General features: G+C 39.2%; 1 protein-coding gene across 18 annotated transcripts in view; it reads right to left on the bottom strand.

Moving 5' to 3' along the window:
* Window positions 1–13,348, bottom strand: part of ZNF385B (zinc finger protein 385B) — a 408,372-nt gene that overhangs the window by 102,279 nt on the left and 292,745 nt on the right. The window contains exon 1 of one of the 18 annotated variants that reach the window (XM_059166882.1): window positions 3,040–3,208. The exons of the other annotated variants lie outside the window; for them this stretch is intronic. Coding sequence (XP_059022865.1) covers window positions 3,040–3,103 — 64 coding nt within the window. The 5' untranslated portion in view covers window positions 3,104–3,208. Of the gene's footprint in view, window positions 1–3,039; window positions 3,209–13,348 lie in introns of those variants that run through there. 18 annotated transcript variants of the gene reach the window in all.

Raw genomic sequence — 13,348 nt, 5'->3', positions numbered from 1 at the left:
AGGGAAGAGCAGCTAAGTTTGGCTGACTTTTAGAGAGGAGACTAGAATTAACACCAATTCCTTACTTGGAGTTTCCTAACATCTCACTCCTAAAATGATTTTTTCCCCTTTTATCTTTAATCGTATTGTCAAACTCTAGGATTAGATCTAGGATTGTCAAAATAGGATGAAGTAGAGCAGAACAAAAACAATACAAGTAGGAACAACTTGGTTAAGGAGGAATATAATCTCCTTAAAGGAGCTGGGCAAATGGGAGGCAGTATCATATCATCCTTATGCTGAGAAACATGGGGTCTTGTGACCTAGGGGATGCTTACACTCCCAAGGGTCTTTAGTGGGTATTGAAGGGAATGGTGACCCCTGACCCAGCTTCTTGGAACTCTTGCCATTGTCCTGATCCTGGAAACTGAGGCTCCCTGCTTCAGTCATTCAGACGGCTTCTGGGGGCGCTAGTGATATGCGAAATAGCATCAGATAAGGCCGTCCAGAGAATGCCCAAGGATTTTCTGCATTGGAAGTGATTCATCATAAATGATCGCCCCTGTCCCTGTGTATCATGTTTATTTTTGTACCATTATCCTGACTTTGTACCAGTTTTTCTTCTATGGAATTTCTTTTTGGCATCTTAAATGACTCCATCTCACTTCCCCAGTGAACACCAAAAGTCAAAGACATAATGATTTTTTAATAAGGCGCCACATGGAAAGTAGAGAATTTAATCATAGTACTCATCATTTTCCTTGTCAATGATTTGCTTTATAAGGCAAGGAAGGAATGGAAATAGTTTTTTTAGAAGAACATTTGTTTTGACTCTTAGTCTCTTCTGAACTTCAAATAGCCTTTAAGCTCCCTTTGCCTTAAAGGACACAAATGGAAAAGCATCAGACCTGTGCTCAATGTATTTAATTTGACAAAGCATGTTGCCAGTTAAAGAAAATACAAGAACCCAAGGCTCCAAAATTGTACAATCTCTATTTTCAAACGTTGATTGACTTATGTGTCTGTCTTTTTTACTCTGACACCTTTCTTCTCTGTGTCTCTGTTATCTCGCACAGTCTCTCTACCATCCCCGCCTCTCACCTGTTTATCTTTTCTACTTCTCCCATCCCTCTAGTCTCTCTCAGGTCTCTGTTTCGCTCTCTTTCTACCTCTGCATACGGACCTGTTTGTCTCTCTTGTCTCTGTCTCTGTCTCTTTCCATAATATTGCCGAGGAACTAGAAAGTACTCAGACTGTCATTTGCCTTCTTTTATAGCATTCACTGTGTTTTCAATAGTTGCTTCCATAAATCAAAAGACAAATAGACAAATTTTACTAATATCAGAACAAGTTTGTCTCTGTGACAAGATAAAACAATTAGATGAAGGTCACATCTCTAGTTATGTCTCAAGTAGTCATGTCAGTTGCAACCACTGAAGACTGTTATTATATACAATCACATATTAATATCTGCCATACTCACAACAGAGTAGAGCAAGTTAAGAACTTAAATTCACCAGGTTCACTTGGGCAAAGGTGAGGGGGATTCAGTGGTGTGTGTGTGTGTGTATAAAGATTTATATTTATTTATTAGACAGAGAGAGAGCACAAGCAGGGGGCAAGGCAGGGGGAGAGGGAGAAACAGGCTTCCCACTGAGCAGGGAGTGCAATGCAGGCCTGGATCCCAGGCTCCTGGGATCATGACCTGAGCAGAAGGCAGACGCTTAACTGACTGAGCCACCCAGGCACCCCTCAGTGGTATATTTTTATAAAATTCATCATCAGTATCCTGGGTTATACAAATACCATGGCTTCCTGTTGGGGAACACAAGGTGCTTTAACACACATTAAGTAGACTTCTAACATGTTACATGGCTTATGATCAATCATCCCACATTTTTCTGATGAAGAAAATGGTGCTCAGGGAGAAATGATTCCATGACAAAGCAAAAACAGAATGAAGCCAACAATGAGCTCAAGGCTAGAAAAAAATTTTCTTTCAGAATCAGGTATGAGCCTGATTGTGATAGCTACACTGAGCACCAGTTCTGCTCAGAAGCCCCATATCACAGGGTCTCTAGCACCTTGGAAAAATTAAGGCTCATGGGCTTTAATCCATTCATTTTTTGCAAGAGTCTACTGAACCCTCAGTGTTTATACTTTTGACCCATCTGTGAGGTAGACAAAAAGACGACGATGCTCTTTTACTATTTTCTGAACCACCTGAAATCCTACTGGGGACTACGAGATAAAAACATCTACCTAGTGCCAAGACTTCTTAAGTTCTTTCCTAACAGTACTATTTATTCGTGTTTAAAAAAATGACAAAACTGAAAAAGAAAAGGAATTTTATGTGGGGAAAACTAAAGTGATAACATTAAAACAGAAATGAGAATTTCACCATCATCGATTGTATACATACAAACTACATCTATCCTCAAAACAAACAATACTCCCACTTAAGGAGCTAAATTTACCTAGTTTCCAGAGAGATTTCTATGCCCAAGGGTCTAAATAAACATTGAAGCCATTGAATTTTGACTTAAACTAGATGAAACATTAAAAACTTAAAACATGCTTATCATAAAAACCATGTGACGAGTGCAAATAACCCATGTCACCTAATTTTGTGACAGGCCACCAGCCACTATTCTGTCAGTTTGATTGTGAATTCTTAAATAGGTATAATCATCAGCTTAAATATACTTCGCAAAGAGAAAAGTGAGAGACGGTTCTAAATCCTTGGATTAAACATGAATTTCATTTTTACCAACTAGTTATTCTGAGACAAACTTCAAAAGGAAAAAGATAAAGGACATGTGGGCAATCAGTCACATCTTTATTATATTTAGCAAAATGAACCAATATTATAATTTAAATAAAAACAAATTAGGAAAACCAGGATGATATTGGGCAGGGAAGTTGTGAAATTAGCCAATTCTATTTGCTCTAATTCTGCTACTTTTCTCTGAAATTGATTTTAACTGTTTGACATTTTTGTCACATACTTCATGAAAAAGTTCCCTGAGGTGTAAATGCTGATTAGCCAGCAATGCTTACCTTCGTTTTTAAGATTACAGTCCACGTTCACTTCTGCATTCAAGCTCTGTGCGAAGTATGACATCGAGAGATAAATAATTCCATCATTTCAACCTGATGTTTCTGTGAAATGTGGTGCTAGGAGACAGCCGACGGGCACTGCGTCTGAACAAATCATATGTCCTGTAATTGCCGCTTAGCTCTAATTACTATTGAGGATAGTGTTTGCAACTTGATTCCAGGGAGAGGGCAGACTACCTTCTGACGACACCGGACCAAATATATCCTAAAAGACTGACAATTACTTTCTTTCATGTAATTTTTCTGAGTAGCTTCAGCTACTCAGAAACTACTACTCGGCCATGGCAAAAATGAAATCAAATCATCTGCCACCCAACTCTCCTTTCCAACAAGACAATGCAATTTGCTCAAAACACTTACTTGTTAAAACAATTTGGAATTTTGGGGTATCACTGAGATTTAAAGGGATTTTTTTTTCTTTTCTAGGTGGGCAACTAAATTTTTATTTTAAAATTGCTTTTTATTTCAAAAAGGACTGTGTTCTCAAAATACGAACTTTGTCTATGTTCTCTTAGTTTGAAATAATTTATTTGCATGCCGTTAGGCCTGAAGAATTTCCTTCCTTTCCTGTGCATTTTTAAGTTTTAAGTAGATTCATAGCATATAATTTAAAAAAGACTAAAGCAGGTAACAATTTGATGTTGATACATTAAGATGGATGTTTATGCCTTTCAGTGCCAGAAGCCTAATTTGAGTTACGAGGGTGAATTATCATAGTGAAATTAGCAGTTGTGCAGGCTTGGAACTGAAATGATACATTATGCACTCATATGTCTAATCTCACTTTGTCCAGTGGCATCTGATCATGAAGGTTTCTGATAGATCCATGTGACACGTATGGCTATGACTGAATGGTGTTTTGCTTATGCTAGGCTGACTGCCATTGATATTGATGAGTTAGCTTGGTGGGAATTTTGACTGAGTGAAAGAAACTTGAAATGACGGATGTTATAAATGTTGGGAAGGATTTTGCACCTTTGGTTGTGCAACTTAACAACATTTGCCAACCACAGCCAACACTTTAGTGACATACAGAGCAAACTACACCCACCCAAATTCAAAGATCTGATGTATCTGCTTATGTCAGATTTGCATGGTAAATATCAGGGACAGGTAAACCTAAGAGAATAATTAGATGCAGCAACCAAAATGGTAATTACAATACCGGCTCTTAGAATGAGTTCATAACTCTAAGCCCCACCATCTCAGTTGTTATGAATAATAACAAAGTAGCATTCTAAATGGGACACAGCACCCTCTATACTTATTTCCCCCCCAAACAGCAGTTCACACTTCTTGCTCATATAACATTGTTGTTCATGATTAAATAAACTTGTCTGGCTCAGTTGGTTAAGCATCAGACTCTTGATTTCTTCTCAGGTCATGGTCTTAGAGTCGTGAGATCAAGCCCCACATAGGATTCCATGCTGGGTGTGGAAACTGCTTAAGATTCTCTCTCTCTCTGCCCCTCCCCTCTAAAAAAAACCTTATAGTCACTGCTGTGGTTTTCACTTTTATTTTTTATCTTTTTTTTTTTTTAAAGATTTTTATTTATTCATTTGATAGTCAGAGATCACAAGTAGGCAGAGGGGCAGGCAGAGAGAGAGGAAGGGAAGCAGGCTCCTTGCCGAGCAGAAAGCCTGATTCGGGGCGCCTGGGTGGCTCAGTGGGTTAAGCCGCTGCCTTCGGCTCAGGTCATGATCTCAGGGTCCTGGGATCGAGTCCCGCATCGGGCTCTCTGCTCAGTGGGGAGCCTGCTTCCTCCTCTCTCTCTCTCTCTCTGCCTGCCTCTCTGCCTACTTGTGATCTCTCTCTGTCAAATAAATAAATAAAATCTTTAAATAAAAAAAAAAAAAAAGAAAAAAAAAAAAAAGAAAGCCTGATCCGGGGCTTGATCCCAGGACCCTGAGATCATGACTCGAGCTGAAGGCAGAGGCTTTAGACCACTGAGCCACCCAGGCACCCCTGTTGTTTAACTTATTTTAAAAAATCTATACCTAAATTTAAAAATCTAGAACACTCCTAAGAAAACTCGGTGTTCAGTAGGGATTCAGCTAGGCAGATTATTCCATTCTTTTTTGTCTAACTTTAAATCATGCCTGATTCCTGAAGTATTTTCCAGAACATTCCCAGGCCTGGCATACTAGTCCATCCTCAAACTCTCACAGCTTTTACTTGTACCTCCCATAGGCCCTTTGTTTAGTTCAGCAGTACATGAAATGTGGTCCCTAGACCAGAAGCATCAGCATCACCTGAGAACTTGTTAGCAAAGCGAATTCCCAAGCTCCATCCGAAACTTGCAGAATTATAACCCCCTGGAGTGGAACCTAGAAATCTGTGTTTTAACCAGCCCTCCAAGTGATTGGACACACACTTATGGTGGAGAACCACTGGTCCATGATGCATGTATGTACCAAGAGTGGTAGGAGAATGTGATAAGGAACATTTAAGCTTCTATGGGGGAAACTATGGAAGAGCTAAAGGCCTAGCAGAGAGCTGGCATTTAAGTGGTGGTCTAGACGGGCGGCAAGAGACTGAATGAATGAAAGAGGCACTAGGCATCCCTTACCTGGCTAACCTGTCATGTGTGCCCTTGAGTTAATGCAGCCCTACAAATTCCAAGGTCTTACTCTGTAAGTTACCATCATTCTTCAATCATTTCATTCTTCAGGAAAACAAGGAAAACTTCCCTGATTTTTGTCAGCTTCTTCGTCTACCAATTTCTCTGTCTTTTCCTTTAATTCCTTTTAGCATAGCCTATATTTCTTTTTCACTTTTTTTTACTCTCCCTTCAATTAATAAATCTGGCTTCTGATTTCTCCATGTTAAGAAAACTATGGTTTTGATGTTCTTTATCAGTCCTCCTTGATCTCTGTATCATAGTAGAATATGATCCCATGTCTAAATACCTCTTTTCCAAGCTCAACTTTTGTATTTCTAAACATCCCCTGGACTCCTCTCACCTGTATTATCCCACTGGCATCTCAACTTGAACATATACAAAATTGAACTAGATCATCCCAGCTCCCCTAAAGTCTAGAAGAGACATACTTCCTCTGGTGTTCTTTATTTTGCTGCCTAGCACCACGAGTTTTGGTTATACAGACTACAACTTGACTCTATTTGACTTTTCCCTTTTCCTTGCCCTGAATCAAGTTAGTTACATTTATGACACCTTTCACCTCCTATCCTTTTTCACACCCATTCTTGTTACCTCCATTCAGGTCCTCATTAGCTGTTCACTAGTATAATTCTTTAATCACTGTAATCCCCCTGTGGTTAAATGAGTTCCTGAGAAGGATAGCTTGAATCAATCATTTCCCTGTTCAAATGTCTTCCATTGCTCCCCTTAGTGAGTTACAGGCTTTGAAATCCAATACTGTGCACCTGTTCAAATCACTACTCTGCTACTTACCAGCTGGGCAACATTAAGTGAATTAATTGACTTGTTAAGCCCGTTTTCTCAGCTGACAAGTAGGAATAAACACTAATCAAATCTCATGAGGAGACCTGAAGGAACTAACACATGGAAATTCTTACTAAAGTGCATAGAAGGCTGAAGGATTTAGCAAATGGTAAGCATTATTATTACCGTCACCAAAACCATCGCCATAGAATACAATTCCAACACTGGTTCAGCAGCCATCACCATCCTTAAACTTAACTGAAACTTTCTAAGATATGCTCAACTGAACTATTTCTCAGGCGTGAGGACAAAATGGTTTTCTTTCCGTCTCTGGCTTTTTAGGCAGTTCTTTTCACCACACAAAGCACTGCTTGGTTCTTTTACATACAACTTTTTTTTTTTTTTTTTAAGTTCTATAGCTTTGGTTATGCTTCCTCGAAGCTCTTGCCTTTCTGTCACCTCTCATACTCTAGCTTTAAGTGGTATTTTGAATGCCATTTCTTCCAGGAAGCCCTTCTATTTCCAAAACAAAAAAGTACCTTGCTTTCCTTTGAACCTGCAATACATTTCACTAATATCTCTTTTTCAGTATATAAGACATTCTATTGTGTATGTGTCTTTTCCCCTAGGAAACTATCAGATCTTCTGGGTTAGAGACCAGACATGACTTGCTGCTTTTGCTTGGTGTTTCCCCCAGAGAGGGCACTCAACAAATGTATTGAATGAATGAATGAATGAATGAGGTAAAGGGAACAGCATCTACATTCTTACATGAACTGTGCTACTGTGTGCTACCTGGTGAGAGGCTTTCTTCCCCATTGATAATTATGAGGGTCTTCAACATGATGAGAATTACAGAAACAAGTTTTAAAAGGCCCCTTATAAATGGGGCATTTTCTTTAAACCTTGGGTTTAAATTCATTCTAGAACTCAGAAGTAGGTTCTGCATAAATAAAGTCATAAACATTCATTGGATTCCTGAGATTGTGCTCAAAAGCGTAATTGACCCATAGGACAGGTGTCATGGCTAGAACATTACATTAACACCTCAATGCCAGTGTTACTAAAAGGGGTCATGAAAAGGAGTCGATATTCTATGAGTGTTTATGAAGTGCTCAAACTTCCTTATGAAACATCAAACCAGGAATTTTTTTTTTTCTTCATATTTTAAGACATACTCCAAGAGCTATAGCCAGAAGCCAATTTTCTTGTGTATTCAAATGATTACTTTTCCTTGCCAGGATGAATGTGCTCTGGTTCAAGAATGAATTTATAATTGCTGATTATAAATTTAGAAAATGAAAGTCTTCTATAAAGTTGTTGATTTGTTTAAGTTTCCAGAAATCAGAAATTATTTTCTTTTTTAGTTACAATTCTAATATTTAGCTCCTTTGTCTTCATTTTGGATTGATTTTAAATTGACTGTGTGGCCCCTGATACTCCAGCTTCAGTTCCTGTACCCACATCCCCTGAAAAATACATAATGGCCCATTAACAAACTTTTAATTACATTCATTAGGAGAGTCTGTTATTTTAAAGTAACTCTTCAGTGAGTAAATAATCCCTTTTTAATGGAAAAATGATTGCCTTTCCAATTATCTGAATTGCAATTTTGGATTTTCACAAATTTACTTAAAGCAGACAAGCCTATAAAGAAGAAATTATCAATGAAAAAGACCTATTTTTACTGTTACTTTTGTTCCCCCTAGTATTGAGCTAGACATTACGATAAACTGAAAATGGGGGTCCTTGGTCCTTGAGAAGGTGACTATCCCGAGAGCAAAAATAGTAAATCTGAAACACTTAGAGACTAATACAAAGACACATAAAATGTAGTGTGAATTATAGGCCCAGAGAGAGATGTACAGAGGTGAGAATATAGCCTCACAAGGACAGGGATCTTTGTTTTCTTCACTAATGTATCCTCAACACTTGGAACTGTGTCTTACAGGTGTTACCACCTCAGAAAAAAAAAAAAAAATTGCTCCACCAAAAGGAAAGACAAATGAGTTAGAATGACTGGAGATGTTTCACTGGGAAGGCAGGACTTAAGTAAGACCTTAAGATATGTGATTCCTTGGTTTCTCCTTTTGCTTACCACCTACACCCAGACTACTAGCAAGTTCTGTCTGTACTCCCAGCACAAACTTCAAATCTTTCTACGTCTCTCCATGTCACTGCCACTTTTTAGTCCAAGCCACCAATGTCTATCTGGACTACAGCTAATCACTCTGAATGGATCTTTCTGGGAACATTTATATTCGCCTACACCTGGCCTCCATATAGCAGCCAAACTGTTTAAAAACAAATCTCATTGTGTTACTCCCATAACACAATAATGACCTCCCATCGCACCCTGATTAAATTCCATTCCTTCCCATGGCCTACATTTATCACATGATTAAGCCCCTGCTTACTTCCAAAACCACACCTTGTATCACCTCCACTTGCCAACCTCTCCCCCTTCTAAGACCCAAGCTTCTTTCCTCTTTCTTGAATATGTCAAATTCATTCTTATCTCAAGGCTTTTGTCTTTGCTGTTCGGTCAGAGTGGAACTCTCATCCTTAAATTCAATGGTGTCTCAGCTGAGGTCTTTAACAACATGTTTTCTCTATTACGTGCTTTTTAACTACTCCATCTACTTCTTTGTCTCTAAAATTATCTAGTTTTTTTACTTGTTTACTGTCTCCTGTTCACTACAATATGATCTTCATGACAGCAACAGCTATATTCTAGGTGCCTCATTTCTCACTTCTAGAACAGTGCTAGGCCTCTGACAGGCACCTGGTACAGATTTTGAAGGAATGAATGACTTTCCTCCCCCAGCCTTTTCAAGTATGAAGACACTTCTTACACATCAAAGGATTTGAAAGGTTCCTCACATGTTATTATTCTTTTCTTTCCCATGAGTATTCACTGATTATATATGATGCTGTTATGAAGTCAGGAACATTTTTTCAAATAAAGACCTATCATTATCACAGTAGGGCTGACATACATTTGGCAGGAGTATGATATGTGAGACATGGTATTTATTCAATCAGCCAGATACGTGGTGCACACTTCTGTCGGCAGGTACGTGAGGATCCTTTGCCACAGATTTTACGGGATCACTGAGTAACACGCAGACAATATGAGAGAACAGAGGGATGGAAAACATTCTACTTAGCACTTTCTCAATACAGAGATACAAATAAACTCAGGTGAAGCCTTAGCCTAAACTAAGGATAAGCCAATTTATTCTCTGAACCCTCTAACACCTACTGTGGAGTTTACCGATCATCTTCACACATTTGTATCATAACGGCTAATGCACTACATTTATGACATGTCGACAATATTCTAAGCACTTTATGCCTATATTAATTCACCTAATCCTGCCAATTAACACAGTAAGAGAGGAACTCACTACTACGTGCGTTCTGTAGATGAGAAAACAGGGCACACCAAACTTAGGTATTTTGCTCAAGATCACAAAGCAGGTAAGTGGCAGGGCTGGCTTGTGAAGCCATATCGTCTGGCTCCAGAGTCCGTACTTTAACCATTATGTTATGCTGCCTTCCTGACAGAAAAAGATGGCATCGTCTTCACACTGGGTAGAGAATGTCTTGCATCATACATAGCATATAAGAAAAATTACATATCAAATGTCAGCTACTTCTAAATATGCACATTTTACTCCTAAGCATTTCCAAGCAGTTGTTTTTCTCTTTATGCCACATAAAGGTCTGAAATGCTTAGCAGCAAGTGATTTCATGAAGCAGCTCTATATCATGTGGGAAATCATGAGGATAATCTAAATCAAATACAAATCTCACTGTGCCTTTAATATCACTGTGAAAACAGCATGCTTTTCTAGGACACATTGTGAAGTCTGAGGTGATAAGACAGCCTATCTTAAAATGACTTGAAACCAAAAATGGATTTGTGATTGTTATTCCCAACTCACCAAGGACGTTCTATTTTGACAGGTTAGAACATGTGGATACAGGCCTCACCTTCATATATAAGGTCTAAAAGTATATAAACCTCAGTGATTTCTGCACAGTATTTGGTCAGGCTGTTTATGAAGGAAGTTCAATATTAGCTTACTGAACCAAGACAGAATTCCAATAAGGCCCTTCATTTATTCCCCTCCATCTAGTCCCTCCTTCTTAAAGAGATTAATTAGCCACCCTACGAAATATGAATGAATCAACGAGGAGTCGTGTCTACTGGGCAGAACACATGTTAAGCAACTTGACCCTTAGGTAATAAATCTTTTGGAAAGCAGGTCTTTTCCCACTGGGACCTGTCTTCACTTTTCTCATGTGAGACCTGGCAAATGGGACATTCTGAGTTTGACAGGCCACTTCTCGGCTCCTCAGCTGACAACTGTTTTACACAGATGTCAGCTGAAATCCTTACTGGGGCACGTAGGGGATCAGAATGTTTGAATCACATCCAGCACCAAGAATCCCTCCTCCCTCAGCTCTCTGCCTGCCCCGCCCGCCCGTCCCATGTCTTCAGCAGCACAGCCCTCCTGCAGGGCAGTCCAGCTCCAGGGAGATGGCCCAGGGCAGGAGTGAGGGGAAGGATCAGCTGTCAGCACAAAGGTGGCTTAGGGTGTTCCTTTGCAAGAAGTTCATTCAGGAAGACGCATCTCTCAACTTCTACCATTATTCCTTGGTAAGGATTTGGGAGCTGGAGGAGAGATGTGAAGGAATTTAGGGCATTTTCTCATGGTGTGGTAAGATTAGAGTCCGACTCCAGATCAAATTTTGCTTCTACTATTTATTAACTCACAATGTCACTTGGGGGAATTACTCTCTCAACCACAGTTTTCTGATCAGAAATACCTGCCTTTTTTAGGGTTGCAAGGGGAAGAGCATCATAACACATAGAAAGTGCTTGGTGCGGTGGCTGGCAGAGAGTATGGCTTCAATAAATGTTAATTCTATCTTTTTTTCTCTGAAACTGGAAAGGCCAGGTGTTTGGAGGTCTGTGTTTAGAAATGCCTCCAAAATCCTCAGCGCATCCCATTTTCACTGGCTTTGTTTTTGTTTTGCCTTTATGCTTTTGTTTTGGATTCTTATATTAAGATCTATGGACTCTCCCGTCCAAGAATTCAGTGCAGTATTTGCAACCATGTTCATTTTGGGGGAAAGAGAAATTAGATTTAGTCAATTCTCAAAGGATTCTATGATTCACAGAGATTAAAAATCTCTGTGCATGTTTCTGAAAAGTTGTAGGCAAAGTGAATATCTTTTTTGTAAATCAAATTTAGCTTTTAATGTACTAGAAGAACCAGTGAGCAAAGAAACTCTCCCACGAATCTTTCTGTTTCATAAACTGCATATTCAATCCAGAGCTCTTCAGTTTTTACAAAAGATTTAGACTTTCAATATCAGGTTTGCTTAAACTAGAACACTTAGTGACATTATATGCATAGTAGTAACTTCCATTAACGATTTACAATGTAGTATGGGGGTCAAGTTCAGGTTGAATGAAAACTGAAAAAGAAGGAACTCCAAAAAGTTCCTGCTCTTAACTGGACAGAATCTTAGTTATCCTCTGCTCCAAAGACCTCATTTTATGAAAGAAGAAATTGAGGTTCTTAGGGGTTATATGACTTGCCCAAGGTCATTGCAATAGTTACAGACAATAAGGAATAACAGCTCTAAAAATAATGACAGTGATTATGATGATGATGACAGCACTATGATCTGTTGAGCATTTACTTGAGCTGAGCCTTTTAAAGGCTTCAACCTCGTGCACTTTTGCTACAACTCTAGAGGAAGATTTTATTAACTCCACTCATTAGATGAAGCACTTGGCCCAGGGCTTCACAGCCTGGAAATGGGCAACTCACAACTCAGAACCTATTTTGCCTTGAAACGCTGTGTTTTTAGGCTGCTTCCCAGAATACAACAGAACAGAGAATCACACAGTCTTGAAGTAGAAACAAGAGGTTAGTTTGGAAAGATGTGTCTACAACCTTCAGGGTATATACTTGAATGGGTTTTTAAAAAATACAACATTAGACAGTCCTAGATAATACTACACCCTCACAGGTACACATTTGTAGTATTCTAGGATTAGAAGCTCCAGAATATATCCAGGCCGATTGCTTGCCAGACCTCTTCCCAGGCTGCAGGCCAAGGAGATTGGTCCTCGTGGAGTCTAGGCTCTCCTCCTCCACATTCTAAGCCACGTTTTGGGTCTCTAGGATTTCATATGTTCATTTCTAAATGGTCCTAGAACTACTTCCATGGCCTACATAGGTCTCTTTTCCAGATCTCTCTCCCTCGAGGTAGGTAATAGACATGTGGGACCAGTATGGCTATTTTTAGGGAATGTAAGTGGAGCTTGTCAGCCAGGACTGGGTGTCCATACATCTGTAGTATAGGACAGGGCTGGGGTGGGGAAAAAAAAAAAAAAAAAAAGAAGGTGGGATAGAAACCATGCTGCATCTTCCATGTTCTGGCATAGAACTTTGGATATGTCTGGGAATTCTAAAATAATATGTAGCCTTCTCAGGTTTTTATGAATATGTATTTGTCAAAGTATATGAAATATACTTTACTGAGCAGCTGAACAGCTTGATTTTAAACTATAATAGTTTATAATAGATATATATGGGCATCAATTTTTATCCTTGTCTCAGGGCTCGCATATCATGGGACAAGACAACACATGCTTGTCTGCTTTTCCACCTCCCGATGCTGTTCCTTCTCAGCTTTCTGGGTCTTTGTATCCCTTTGCTATGGCTCCATATTTGCTTTGATTTCCATTTTCCTCACTCCGCTTTTACTGATGACTTGGTATCAAACCCATCTATGATCTATAGACCTATGATCTAT

The sequence above is a fragment of the Mustela lutreola genome, chromosome 3 (genome assembly GCF_030435805.1).
Source record: "Mustela lutreola isolate mMusLut2 chromosome 3, mMusLut2.pri, whole genome shotgun sequence".
Classification (NCBI taxonomy): domain Eukaryota; kingdom Metazoa; phylum Chordata; class Mammalia; order Carnivora; family Mustelidae; genus Mustela; species Mustela lutreola.
Note: the sequence above shows the minus strand (reverse complement) of the source record. Positions and strands in the feature narration are given on the sequence as shown.